We start from the raw sequence: 13,972 nt of genomic DNA, 5'->3' as shown, positions 1-13,972 counted from the left end.
GGTTCCAACATGTCTTTTAAAGTACCCATTAAGCACACAAAAAGTTGCATTTACCTTAGAGTATAAATGACCTCACCACATTTCAGTTTATATATGACTATCAAATTTTAGGGTGTTCCCATATTTTTGTTTGTAGTATATATAATTTCACAGTAATGTGGACACTGGTCATTGTCTTGATAAATAAACACTGTTAGCATGGTCATGGTAAAAAATATGTCAAATTGATTTTGTCATCGTTTCACTTAATATATTGGATAATGCATCAACTGCTAACTTGTTATTGTATTCATTCACCAATATTCATGATATGTATCACATTCACCTCAATGTTGATTCATTGCAGTCCTGGTATGCAAATCCATAAATCCATAATCCATCTAACTACCATAAATATTATAATTGTATCAACCGATAGGACTTATCAAATGTTTGATGACAGCTTCATATGAAGATTATCAATTAATATTTCCACCAATATATTAATTATGTAATTGTTAAGAAATATTAAATTGTTTTGAATATGATAGAAGCAATTTTTGAAAGTTGGTTGCAATGTTTAATGTTTGATTCAGCCCATGGTTAATGGTGCATTGCATACATGCCTATTATTTTTTCAAATTCAAAACAAATTCAAACAATATTTAGAGGTATCAAATCTACATTTGAAACCTCGACCTTGAAAACACAATAGATTTATCTTCTATTTGTGTCAAAGATTATAAATACAAGTGCCAATATCACATTTTAGTGTCAGTTGTACCGACTCCGTGGTGTAGTGGTTAGAGTGTCTGCCTAGAGAGCTGAAGGCCGCGGGTTCGATACCCGGACACATCATACCAAAAGATGTTAAAATATGGTACTTGTTGGTCCTGCCTCGCGCTTGGCATTAATGGGTACAACAAGGAATGGTCGGCTCTGAGTCAGTATAATGTGTCTGAGTGGGGTATTCATGCTTAACTGCGGCATGGTATCTCAGTGAGCTAGCCCTATAAAACCAGCTTAAGTCTGGGCTAGTACAAGCAGCCACACATACACACACATGCACGTAGTCATGTGAGTGAAATATTCTTAAGTACGATGTTAAACCCCATTTAACCTCTCTTTTAGTGTCAGTTGGGGTTGGGAGTTTGGAGTCAAATTTTGCACCATCTTAACACTCTAGTTGATTCAGATGAAGGTAACGAAGTCTCTCTTTACAGTGAGATAATATCCGTTGTGTCATGTATAAAACTTGGATTATTGTATGCTTGGTATTTTTTGTTCATATGCATTGTGTTGTGTTTTCAGTTGATACCTTTTATGTGAACTTACCATGTGCCTTAAACTAATCCTGTTGTGTTCTCAGTGTGTCAGGGGCCAATTATATTCTTTTTGATGAATCATTGTTGGATTACGAGTTTAGTTTCATATGCAAATGATATTTTTGTTACATGTTAATAAAATCTGGAAATCACCATGCATTTTGTTCTCATTCACACAAAAATAAAAACCAAAAATGTTTCCCACTTGAGTTCACTCAAAAGTAGGAAGGTGTGTCTTCATTTTTATGTTAGAAACACAGCTATTTACAATATGGCTTTAAAAACTGCTTTCAGTGCACCAGAACACGATGATGAGTGAGGGTTTTTTTACGCCGCACCCAGCAATATTCCAGCGGCAGTCTGTAAATAATCGAGTCAGGACCAGACAGTCCAGTGATCAACAGCATGAACATCAATCAGTTGGGATACGATGACATGTGTCAACCAAGTCAACAAACCTGACCACCTGATTCCGTTAGTAGCTTCTTAGGACAAGCATGGCTTGCTGAAGACCAATTCTAACCCGGATCTTCAGGGGTCAACACAAAAACCATTCAGTGACAGAATTGATCCCCCAGCAATGTATGCTGTTGCAAGAGGTGAGTGAGTATGGTTTTACGCTGGTTTTAGCAATATCACGGTGGGGGACAACAGAAATAGGCTTCACATATTGTACCCATGAAAGGAAGCGAGGAAAGGTCTTGAAGACTCAGCTTGACGAGTGAATGCTTAAGTTAACCCCCAGGCTACCCCACTGCCCCTTTAGAGGTGACAATATGGATCTGATGGTCATTCATTGACAGCATGGATCGACTTTTACAAAATTACTCACCTGATTGTATGGTCCAGACTCAGTTATTAACAGGTCACTATCATTTACCTCGAATATTGCTGAAAGTGGCATTTAACAGCAAGCTCAAAAAAAAAGTTAAAGAATGGTTTATCTATAGTAAAATGCAAAAAGGTAAGCATACAAATTTGGAGAATAACTTTATGATGATAAAAGATATGGCCTAGAGTCAAAGGCTTATGATAAGAAATGAATGCATTTTGATATATAACATGTTTTATTCAAGAAAAATATAGAAACAAAATAGAAAACATGTCAGCATAATGTTCTTAGAAGCTGGGCGGGAAAGATATATATAAACAGCAGAACATCCACTGTTCAGGATGATGCGATTATCTAATGTATGGACATGTATTTCAAGCAAGGTGGAATAGGTTACCGGTACATATTCATACAGATTTACTGTCCGATCTAATTCTGATCATTATTATGAATATATTTACAGATATGAATATGATCTAAAACAATTTTTAATATAAGTGAGAACAGGCATAGACTAAACTTTGAAAGATCAACACCAGATTTCACTGAAACCAAATTTCGTTCAGCTGAGAGTGAGGAAAGGTTGTGGGAGAAAATCACTTAGGTCCCTTAAAATATGTTTCAAAACTTCACAATACTGATAACAGTTATGTTTTTTCTGCAACTATATGCCTTTTGAAGATCTTCATTTCAGTAACATATGTTATATTTGGGTACTTTTAACCTTCATTTCAGGTTTCATATATATATATGTTTGTTGTACATTTTCTGTTATTATGTCATTGAACAGCACATTGAAGCAGTAACAGAGAGCATGAAAGATCAATAACAACATAAAGATTTAAAGAAGGGTTACTTGGTGCAAGAAGGAAACAATATGTGCAAGCTTAGATAAACATGGATGAAGACTGAAACAGGGCAATGAGGTCGAACAGAAAAGTATACTCATCAATATGATGGCATCCAGTACACACTCTACTCTAGTCTACAGGCAGTAGATGACAAAAATGTACAAACACATCATGCTTATTAGTAGTAGCAGCTCAGATCGACAGTGACTAACACCAGTAGTATTTCAGACTAACACCAGACTGGTACTAAAGGTACCTCAGACTAACAGTACCTAGCCCTGAGGATACTTCATACAACACCTGACACTAAGGGTACCCTGGGACTAATACTGCCTAACAATAAGAGTACCTTGGACTAACAGTACCTAACACTGACAGTACCTCAGACTAACAGTACCTCACACTAACAGTATCTCAGACTAAAAGTAACTCACACTAACAGTTTCTCAGACTAACAGTACCTCACTAACAGTAACTCAGACTAACAGTACCTAACACTGACAGTAACTCAGACTAACAGTACCTAACACTAACAGTATCTAATAATAAGAATACCTCAGACGAACAGTACCTAATAATAAGAATACCTCAGACTAACAGTACCTAATAACAAGAATACCTCAGACTAACAGTACCTAAGAATACCTCAGACTAACAGTACCTAATAATAAGAATACCTCAGACTAACAGTACCTAATAACAAGAATACCTCAGACTAACAGTATCTCAGACTAACAGTACCTAACACTAACAGTATCTCAGACTAACAGTACCTAACAATAAGAATAACTCAGACTAACAGTACCTAACACTAACAGTATCTCAGACTAACAGTACCTAATAATAAGAATACCTCAGACTAACAGTACATAATAACAAGAGTACCTCAGACTAACAGTACCTAAGAATACCTCAGACAAACAGTACCTAATAATAAGAATACCTCAGACTAACTACTTAACACTAACAGTACCTCAGACTAACAGTGTCTCAGACTAACAGTACCTAACACTAACAGTATCTCAGACAAACAGTACCTAATAATAAGAATACATCAGACTAATAGTACATAATAACAGTGTACCTCAGACTAACAGTACCTAATCTAGCAGTATCCAGACAGGACCTAATAATAAGAATACATCAGACTTTACCAGTACCTAATAATAAGAATACCTAGACTAACAGTACAAATGTAAATAAAACACCATTTCAAGACTTAAGAATGCCTCGCTTTGTTTTATGTTAAGCTATAATTTAATATGCACACACAGAGCTTGGACTGTTAAATCTCTCAGTACTAGTGGAATCATCTGATTATTCTAGTATCCTTTAATAAGCAGACAGTAAATATTCAGAAAGGTTATAATATAATAATGATTATGTCAGACAAACAGTAAACACTAACCTCAGCATGAGAATACCTCAGACTAACAGTACCTTAATAACCCGTCCTCCAGAAAATTCAGACCTCAACAGTACCTAATAATAAGAATACCTCAGACTAACAGTACCTAATAATAAGAATACCTCAGACTAACAGTACCTAATAATAATAAGAATACCTCAGACTAACAGTACCTAATAATAAGAATACCTCAGACTAACAGTACCTAATAACAAGAATACCTCAGACTAACAGTACCTAATAATAAGAATACCTCAGACTAACAGTACCTAATAATAAGCATACCTCAGACTAAAAGTACATAATAACAACATAATAACAAGAATACCTCAGACTAACTACTTAACACTAACAGTACCTCAGACTAACAGTGTCTCAGACTAACAGTACCTAACACTAACAGTATCTCAGACAAACAGTACCTAATAATAAGAATACCTCAGACTAACAGTACCTAACAATAAGAATATCTCAGACAAACAGTACCTAATAATAAGAATACATCAGACTAACAGTACCTAATAATAAGAATACCTCAGACTAACAGTACCTAATAATAATAAGAATACCTCAGACTAACAGTACCTAATAATAAGAATACCTCAGACTAACAGTACCTAATAATAAGAATACCTCAGACTAAAAGTACATAATAATAAGAATACCTCAGACTAACTACTTAACACTAACAGTACCTCAGACTAACAGTACCTAATAATAAGAATACCTCAGACTAACAGTACCTAACACTAACAGTATCTCAGACAAACAGTACCTAATAATAAGAATACCTCAGACTAACAGTACCTAATAATAAGAATACCTCAGACTAACAGTACCTAATAATAAGAATACCTCAGACTAAAAGTACCTAATAACAAGAATACCTCAGACTAACAGTACCTAATAATAAGAATACCTCAGACTAAAAGTACATAATAACAAGAATACCTCAGACTAACGGTACCTAAGAATGCCTCAGACAAACAGTATCTAATAATAAGAATACCTCAGACTAACTACTTAACACTAACAGTACCTCAGACTAACAGTGTCTCAGACTAACAGTACCTAACACTAACAGTATCTCAGACAAACAGTACCTAATAATAAGAATACCTCAGACTAACAGTACTTAACACTAACAGTACCTCAGACTAAGAGTACTTAACACTAACAGTACCTCAGACTTACAGTATCTGACAGTTAGGGTACCTCACACTGACAGCACTTAATACAAATGGGAACCTAACCTAAGCTAACGGCATAACACACTGATGGCATGTTACCATACACTGACTTTATTAATCACTATTGGTGATTTAACATATATTTCCCAATGAAACAGTACTTCGCACAAACAGTACCCGACACTTTCAGCGCTGTGCACTGACATACCTACACAAATGGTAACTTACACAGGCTATGCCAAACCCTAATTCTACTTTGCACCTGCATAAACCAGCCTCTGATGATGCCTCACACAACCGTACTGGACGGAGTAACCTCGTACATCCTCCGAGTTTTCACCTGGTTCCTCAGCCACCACATCGTCCCACAAATACATATGAAAGCTCCCACACCCAGCACACCAACCACTGCCTTCATGGTTATGCTCAATCCAGTGTCCCCATCTGTAACAGGTCCACCATGTGGCTTCTCTAACACTGCTGTGTTATCATCAACCATGTTCACAGTGCTAGTGGGAGATATCTTAATATGGCTTGATGTTGGCAAACCAGCTGCTTTTGTGCTCTGACCTCGCGATGACATGGAATACAACCTGGATGTCCTGTCCATGTCCTTGCCCACATCCTCCGTCTTCTTGGTCCTATGTGTAGCGGATGATGATCCCGTTCTTCCATCACCTTCAGCTGCAGAATCTTCTGGAGGAGGACCATCAGGGAGAACATCAGTTGCCATGATTTCACAAGAATCATCCGAGCATGAACTTCTTTCTTTATCCAGAGTTTCTGAATCTGATATATATGAATGTCCATACAGTGGACCTAATGAACTTGTATGGGATGTACAGGACGTATCAGTTGCAGGTTCTTGTATGGATGCTGTTACAACCAATGACTCTGTTTCATTACTTTCAAACACTCGAGTTAGTGGAGGGGTCGGTGAAATGGGTAAACTTAGCTTCACATCAGTGGATCCATGCAGATGAGGTGGCTTGGATGTACCACCTGAGTACGCCTGGGACATCATTGAATCAAGAGATGATGTCGCAGCATCTATCATCCTGTCAGTTTTGTTTGTGGCAGTCACTGATACTTCATGATCTTTCCATGACCGCGGTCCTATCCCTGTCACACCCACAGAACTCGATGGTGCTTTCTCATCACTTTGTAGATCCACATAATACTGATTTGTGTCATATTGGTAATAGTAATCAGAATAATAGTAATTGTTTCCATAGTAATAATAGTTCTCCTTGTAGTCCTTTTCTGCAGGTGGTGGAGCTGGAGCCGGCATAGATGTGAATGTTATTTCAGGAATTTCAGGCTTTACTTCTGGTTTCGGTCTTGGGCCTTTACAATTATCAGGCACTACAAATGACATCACATGGCTCCTGGCATAAGCTCTCGGAGCCACACATATGCCATCTATGTACAAGTTTGGCATGTATAATCTTAAACTCAACAATCTACATCGACACTGTACAGGATTATTCATCACAGAAAGATACTCCAAGTAGGGCAAGTCAGTTGACAGACTCGGAGGTGCTGATGGAATTTTGTTGTCTTCAAGATACAGACGAAGCAGAAATCCTGCAGATTTCAAGACAGATATCGGAAAACGTTGGAATGAGTTTGCTCCAAGGTGAAGGACTTGGAGGTTGGGTTGATGGTTAAACAGGTCGACTGGTAGATATGCAAGCTTGTTTTCCTGCAACTGTAGACTGTTTAAGAGTTTCAAGTCGGAAAAGGCATTACTTGATATTGAAGCAATTTTGTTGTCACTCAGATCCAGGTATTGCAGTGCAAGCATATTTCTAAACAGCTGGTCGTCGATCTCTTTCAGGATGTTCCCACTCAGGTGAAGATTCTGAACTGATTTCCTCAATGGATCAAAAGCTTTCAGAGGAATATTACGTAGCGCGTTCATTGACAGGTCCAAAGTTTTCAAGTTCATGAGTCCATCCATAGAACCCTCTTCTATTTCACGAAGATTGCTCTGACTCAAATTCAGAGTTTTAAGGCTGTACAGGTTTGAAAACCATCCAGTTGGGATCTGGTTGATATTGCTTCTGGTCAAGTCAAGAACTTCTAAATTTACGAGGTCATCAAAGATCCCAGAAGATGTAATTTCATTCACATCATGTATTTCAAGTCTATGTAGACTTTCCAAGTCATTAAAAATAGTTCCAGGGACACTGTTCATTGACATAAGAACTATCTCCTGCAGATTCCTCGGGTCACCATCCTCAGAGACAACACCAAAATTGTTGAAGATCCTTTCAGGCAAACTAACTAGCTTTGGCATATTTAGGTGCACCTTTCTGAGAACAGTTAATCCTCGCAGAAAGTTCTCATAAACAAATGAAACTTCTGGACCATAGATGCTGATGACCTGAAGAGTCTTTTCTCCAAATTCAAGAAGCTGTTGGGGGATTTTTTCAACTTTGTACAGAGTCAAATGTAGTGTCTCAACTATGAGACCTGTAAAGATCATTTCAGGAATGGTTTCTCCTAAAAATGTAAATTCCAAAGTTTTCAGTTTTTGCAGATTCATGAAAACCCCAACATCAACTGACAAAGCCTCCAATCCATATATTGTTTGAAGGTTGTCAAGTCCAGTGAAGGATCCATTCTTTAAGTGAATAATACTGCTTCCGGTCAGATCAAGCTTTCTCAGGAGTGAACAATTTGAAAATAGATACCAATCAATTGAAGTGAATGTATTGTGTGCAAGGGACAGGTCCTGCAAAAATTCAAAATCACAGACAGGGTCAACTGTTGCAATATCAAAATTGTTGTTTGATAGGTCAAGGCAGTCTAAATCTCTTGGCAGACGCTCAGGTAGTCCTGTCAATCCAAGGCCTGAACAGTTTACTAACTTCATCAATCCATAGGAGTATTTGCTCGTTTGCACAGAACACTGGCATGGAGAACAGGTCCCTTCAATTGGCCATTCCATTGCTGTCACTATGGACGCTAACGTCAAGATGGATATCAACAGAATTAGAGTCCTCATGGCACTGGGACAAACTGGCTAAATGTCATCTGAAAATAAAGTCCATTGTGATGAGTTCACTTTTTTAAAGATTGGACATACATTTTTCTTCAGCACTGTCAAATTGTTAGCTTAAGATCATTTCGAATAAGAAGCATATACGCTACGGAAGTTTGGGAAGAAGCATTTGAAGATAAGAATAAAACGTATCATTTACAAATGATTTAGCCCTCACTGGCCTAGGACTAAAACCGATAAACGCCATATTCATTTCGTTTTGTTTTTCGAACAAACTGCAACAGTAAATATGACTCCAAGTTCCAAAAATTATCAGAATTAAACAGATATCCTACTTCGCTGCAACAAACCTGTTTATTAATTCCATTTCATTGGTTGACGTTGGTGTAATTTTATCAAACAACTTTGAAATTCCGTCTGCTGAAGACGTTTAGAGTAGCCTCCCTTACCATAAGGGCGATAACTCTTCAGTCGAAAGAGTAATGTACTCTAAGAAATATATATATTCTCACTGTATTTATCATTTTCAGATCTGTAACTTTCTCTCCATCAGTTGTTTTGCATTGAAATCTGGGTACAACTCTTTCTGGAGTGAACTTTATTTAACTTTAACTTCATACAGGACGAATTCGTTTTAACCAAAACCTTCTGGAAATTATTATCGATACAGAATCTGTCAGCTTCACCTGTCTATATATGATGATTCCAAATGATAGGCCTACAGGAGGAATTATCTCCATCGTGAAATACAAGCCGTTCTCAGAGCAACAGAGTTTATACATGATGGAATTGCACGATACAATAACTAGAAGCAAATAATTGCATTGCGTAAATCGCATACTTGATTTGCAAAAAAATGTCTATGATTATTTATACATACCAGAAGAAATAGTTTCCCTTCCTTGTGAAGAATACGTAAATGTACCCTAATGTTTGGAATGTGCTGGTATTAATTGCGCATTGTTTATTCAAACAGTTGATTGGCTAGCTAGGGACAATGCTCAGGTCATACAGAACCCCGCATTATGACAAGAGTGATGATAAACGAAACGTACGTGATGTGTAAGTGATGAGTGATCATGGCTGCTTCGGTGCTTCATCCGTGTTTGTGTTCGTCATCAAACTGCGCGTTACTGTGGGATATTTTCAGTCTAAATCAACGATCCTGTTGCATTAAAATTTGCCACTAATGAATAAATGTCACATAATAATAACAATATGATAATTCAAATATAAAACCATTATAGCGCGAAGTATAACTAGAACTCGCACTTGTTGTTTTGTAGTTTGGATTTTTTTAACGATGAGTAGGTGACAAACTGGGTTTTTCTAATTCATGACATGATCTCCAGGGCGCGAACGCACACGCGCACACACACGCACACACACTCACTCACTCACACTCTCACACACATACTCATATTGGAGTTTATGCTTTGTCCCACATTGTCAATCCAGCACCAGTGATTATATGAAGTCTTTATTGGTTGCACCAGGAAATTAATTCTGTAGCTAGCAGTGTTTTATCACAAACTCAACGCAAGCAAGTAACATCTTTAATAGGAAGGCGAACAAAACAAGTACTCATTCGCTTCGGATTCAGGCTTTCTCAGACATTCCATGTATTGTGTCTAATGCCAGATCAGAATGTTTCAAAAATGGTCAGTTCACTTTAGCAGTGGGTTAAGTTTCATGCACACAAACAGGTGTTGTGCGCCGGGGGACTATCGCTCTTGGTCGCTCTAGTGAGGTTAACATCCTGAAGAGCTCAGCCGTGAGGAAGCCTGAAAATTCTAATACCAGTTTAACGCTGTTTTTTGATCCTGAAGGCACATTCCTTTCATTTTAGCGAGAAGGGGTGCATTTGTGGCATATCAAGCAAAATGGACAATGATGCCATAATTGAACCTCAATCAATCAATCATTCCCGACTGCAGCATACAAGTCGTCGTTAAAAGCGGGTACTTCTTGTTACTCTGCTTAACGCTCGCCATATAGAGAATAAAACAAGGACTGGTTGGCTCGGTGTCTATACTGAAGCACTAAACTGTTGCTCCGAAATATATGTATACATAACGCGTTGTGAGCAGACTTGGTGAAATAGTACAAGAAAACAAAATATCATGTAACACCAATACTCCTCTATACAGAACAGGGCCTGGATTTTCGAAGCTCTCTTAGCTCTACGATAGTCGTAAGTTAATGTTAATGTATGGCACTTACGACTATCTTAGCGCTAAAAGAGCTTCGAAAATCGAGGCCCAGATGACAGTACAATATTATAAGCACGCTTAAATATCACAATGGGTGAGTGTTGGGTGAATTTAGTTTTAAGCCGCACTCAGCAATATTCTAGCTATATGGCAGCGGTCTGGAAATAATCGAGACTGGACCAGACAATACAGTGATCAACAGCACGAGCATCGATATACACAACTGGGATACAATGACATGTGTCAACCGAGTCGGCGAGCATGACCACCCGATCCTCTTACGACAAGCATGAGTTACTGGAGATCAATTCTAAGCCAGATCTTCACGGGTTTCACAATGGAGTAACTGCAATGGCTTCTTCAGAACCATCCAAGGTAGTTTCCGTGTAGCACGGGACAGTCGCTCGGTGACGGTGTTAGATTAGCATCTTCACTCCATCGTCACATATAATGGCATAAAGAAGTTGTATATTCATTATTCATTGAACAATCTCTGACCAGAGAAGGTCCTGGTTAGAATGAACCTTCAGTAACCCATGCTTGTCGTAAGAGGCGACTAACGGGATAGGGTGGTCAGGCTCGCTGGCTTGGTTGACACATGTCATCGGTTCCCTATTGCGCAAATAGATGCTCATGTTGTTGAACACAGGATTGTCTGGTCCAGACTCGATTATTTACAGACCGCCGTCATATGGCTGGAATATTGCTGAGTGCGACGTAAAACTAAACTCACTCATTGAACAATCTCCCTTGTTAATGCACAACAGCTAGGTATAGGATGTATTGATTGAATCGGTCGTAATATATCTACACCGTCACCTTCCTGCCCGTCTACGCTGGGGAATATCGTGACACGTTTGACAAATGTTAACGATGCAACTGGGGCTCATAAACAATTTAATTTCTATTGACGCTGTAGTTGCCTATATGACATTTGTTTCACAATGTCCTTCAAAATATGTGTATTCCTTCCACTGTTTCAGGGGCGGTGGGGTAGCCTAGTGGTTAAAGCGTTCGCTCGTCACGCTGAAGGCCCAGGTTCGATTCCCCGCATGGGTACAATGTGTGAAGCGCATTTCTGGATTCCACTTATTTACTCCAGTGTTTCAATCGTAGAATATATCTTTGATTTATTGCCAACCATTGCCACGGGGGTAGTTTTATATTAATTCTGTTACAGTCCAAATAGCCCCTGGTGCACGCCGTGGCCAGTTAACTCTGGTTATTGGCGGTGACGAATCCGTTTTGGCAGTACCGTAATTAAATATTTATGCTTTCCATGTTATCCTGCTGTTGATTTATACAAAAATATATCTCATAATTATACGTTTTCCTGTTTGTCGTCTGTTTGTCTTCAAATACTGTAAATGTACAACTTATTCTAGTCACAATATTACTGAAAGACATCCGTTGTGACATTTCCTTCACACGTGACAAGCAGTTGTGTTAAAGTGTCCTTAATATACTCCTTTGTGCAATATCCATGGAGTTGTCGGGTGAATTAATGTGAATTATATTCATTTTCTGATTTTTAATAATATGCGTTTAATCTGTCTCTGTGACGTGAAATGTGCAGTAAAATGTAGTCTGTATAGAAACAGTATAATCAAGGGTATCTTGAGGGCGCCTTGAAGACAGCGGGTTCTATCAGACATTTCTTTATGTTTATGTCTACGTCTTTGTGGAATGAGTTTAAAGATTATTTTAAGTTTGAGAAATATTTTTACGCATTACAAGTTATCAGAATAGTGCTGTCCATTCAAACAGGAAGATATGCCAGCAACAGCGTGAGTGAGTATGGTTTTACGCCGCTTTTAGCAATATCAGTTCAGGAGACACCAGAAATGGGCTTCACACATTGTACATATGTGGAGAATCGAACCCGGGTCTTCGGTGTGACGAGCGAACGCTTTAACCACTAGACTACCCCACCGCCCTCCTGCAACAGATGGCAGTGATAGATAGTGTATGTTCTGCAACCGTTGGGGAAAACATAAGATTCGTGTTCTGTTACTGTCCTCTGGATAGATAAGTGCGATGCCAGTTTTTACCATAACATCATTACCTTAGACGATCAGTATATAAAGTCCCACACTCTCTGGGTTAGGACATCAGGGAAGATCCAGGTTAGAGTGAGTGAGTTAAGTTTTACGCCGCATTCACAATATTCCAGCTATATGGCGGCAGATCCAGGTTAGAAATGATCTTAATCATTACATGCTTGACATAAGACTGACTGACTGAGTTTGGTTTTACGCCGCTTTTAGCAATATTCCAGCAACATCACGGCGGGGGGGCACCAGAAATGGGCTTCACACATTGTGCCCATGTGAGGATTCGAACCCGGGTCTTCGGCGTGACGAGCCAACGCTTTAACCATTAGGCTACCCCACCGCCGCCTTGACATAAGAGGCGACTAAGGGGATCGGGCGGTCAGGCTCACTGACTCGGAAAACACGTGTCATAATAAATCAATATAGATCGATGTTTATGGTGTCAATCACTGGATTGTCTGGTCCAGACTCGATTATTTACAGCCATGTAGCTGGAAACTGCTGAGTGCGGCGTTTAACAACAAAATAAGCTAAAAAAATCTCTGGGTTAGGCATCAGCACAATGAGCTAACTGACCCATGCACTCTGCCATCCATGCTTCCGAAACAAATGAAAGTCAAACAACAATATCATTCAATAACTTTATACTCTGTTTACAGAATATATTAAATGAATAAAAAGTCAAGTCTAGAATATTTTGCCCAGTCTATATTGCCTAGGCTCTGAAATTAGGCATCGCTATATGGGCTTCAAATATAATTCCAAATGGAGCCCAGAGCAATGGTTCATATCAGATAACCATATTTCTGTACTGAAGGTTAGCCTATATAGTCTGTTTGCAGTGAAAACGTACCGATGAATTTCACTTTAAACAAAAAAGTAAATCAAATAAAGTGAAATTAATATTGCGAATCGTCACAATTTTACCTTGCCAATTGAACATTTAAATCTCAGAAGTTTATCATCTTAGGATAAAAGTTGTTTAACAAACGATCATACATTGAAATCGCTATTATTGGTTTGTATTACAAAGGGGTAAGAGCAGTAGTTGGAACAGTGAAACAAATGCACGTGCGGTTCGTGATGAGCGTTAACTTAGACCAACTCTAC

The 13,972-nt window shown here is 38.5% G+C and overlaps 1 protein-coding gene across 1 annotated transcript; it reads right to left on the bottom strand.

Moving 5' to 3' along the window:
• Positions 1-5,666: 5,666 nt before the first annotated feature.
• On the bottom strand, positions 5,667-9,025 carry LOC124280193 (insulin-like growth factor-binding protein complex acid labile subunit). Its single transcript, XM_046716089.1, has 2 exons — positions 8,946-9,025; positions 5,667-8,627 (listed from the first exon to the last, which is right to left on the bottom strand). The coding sequence occupies exon 2, from the start codon at positions 8,596-8,598 to the stop codon at positions 5,875-5,877; it is 2,724 nt and encodes a 907-aa protein (XP_046572045.1). The 5' UTR covers positions 8,599-8,627; positions 8,946-9,025; the 3' UTR covers positions 5,667-5,874.
• Positions 9,026-13,972: the final 4,947 nt, after the last annotated feature.

Source organism: Haliotis rubra, unplaced genomic scaffold, assembly GCF_003918875.1.
Source record: "Haliotis rubra isolate DU_JTF1 unplaced genomic scaffold, ASM391887v1 Scf262, whole genome shotgun sequence".
In the NCBI taxonomy this organism is placed as follows: Eukaryota; Metazoa; Mollusca; class Gastropoda; order Lepetellida; family Haliotidae; genus Haliotis; species Haliotis rubra.
Note: the sequence above shows the minus strand (reverse complement) of the source record. Positions and strands in the feature narration are given on the sequence as shown.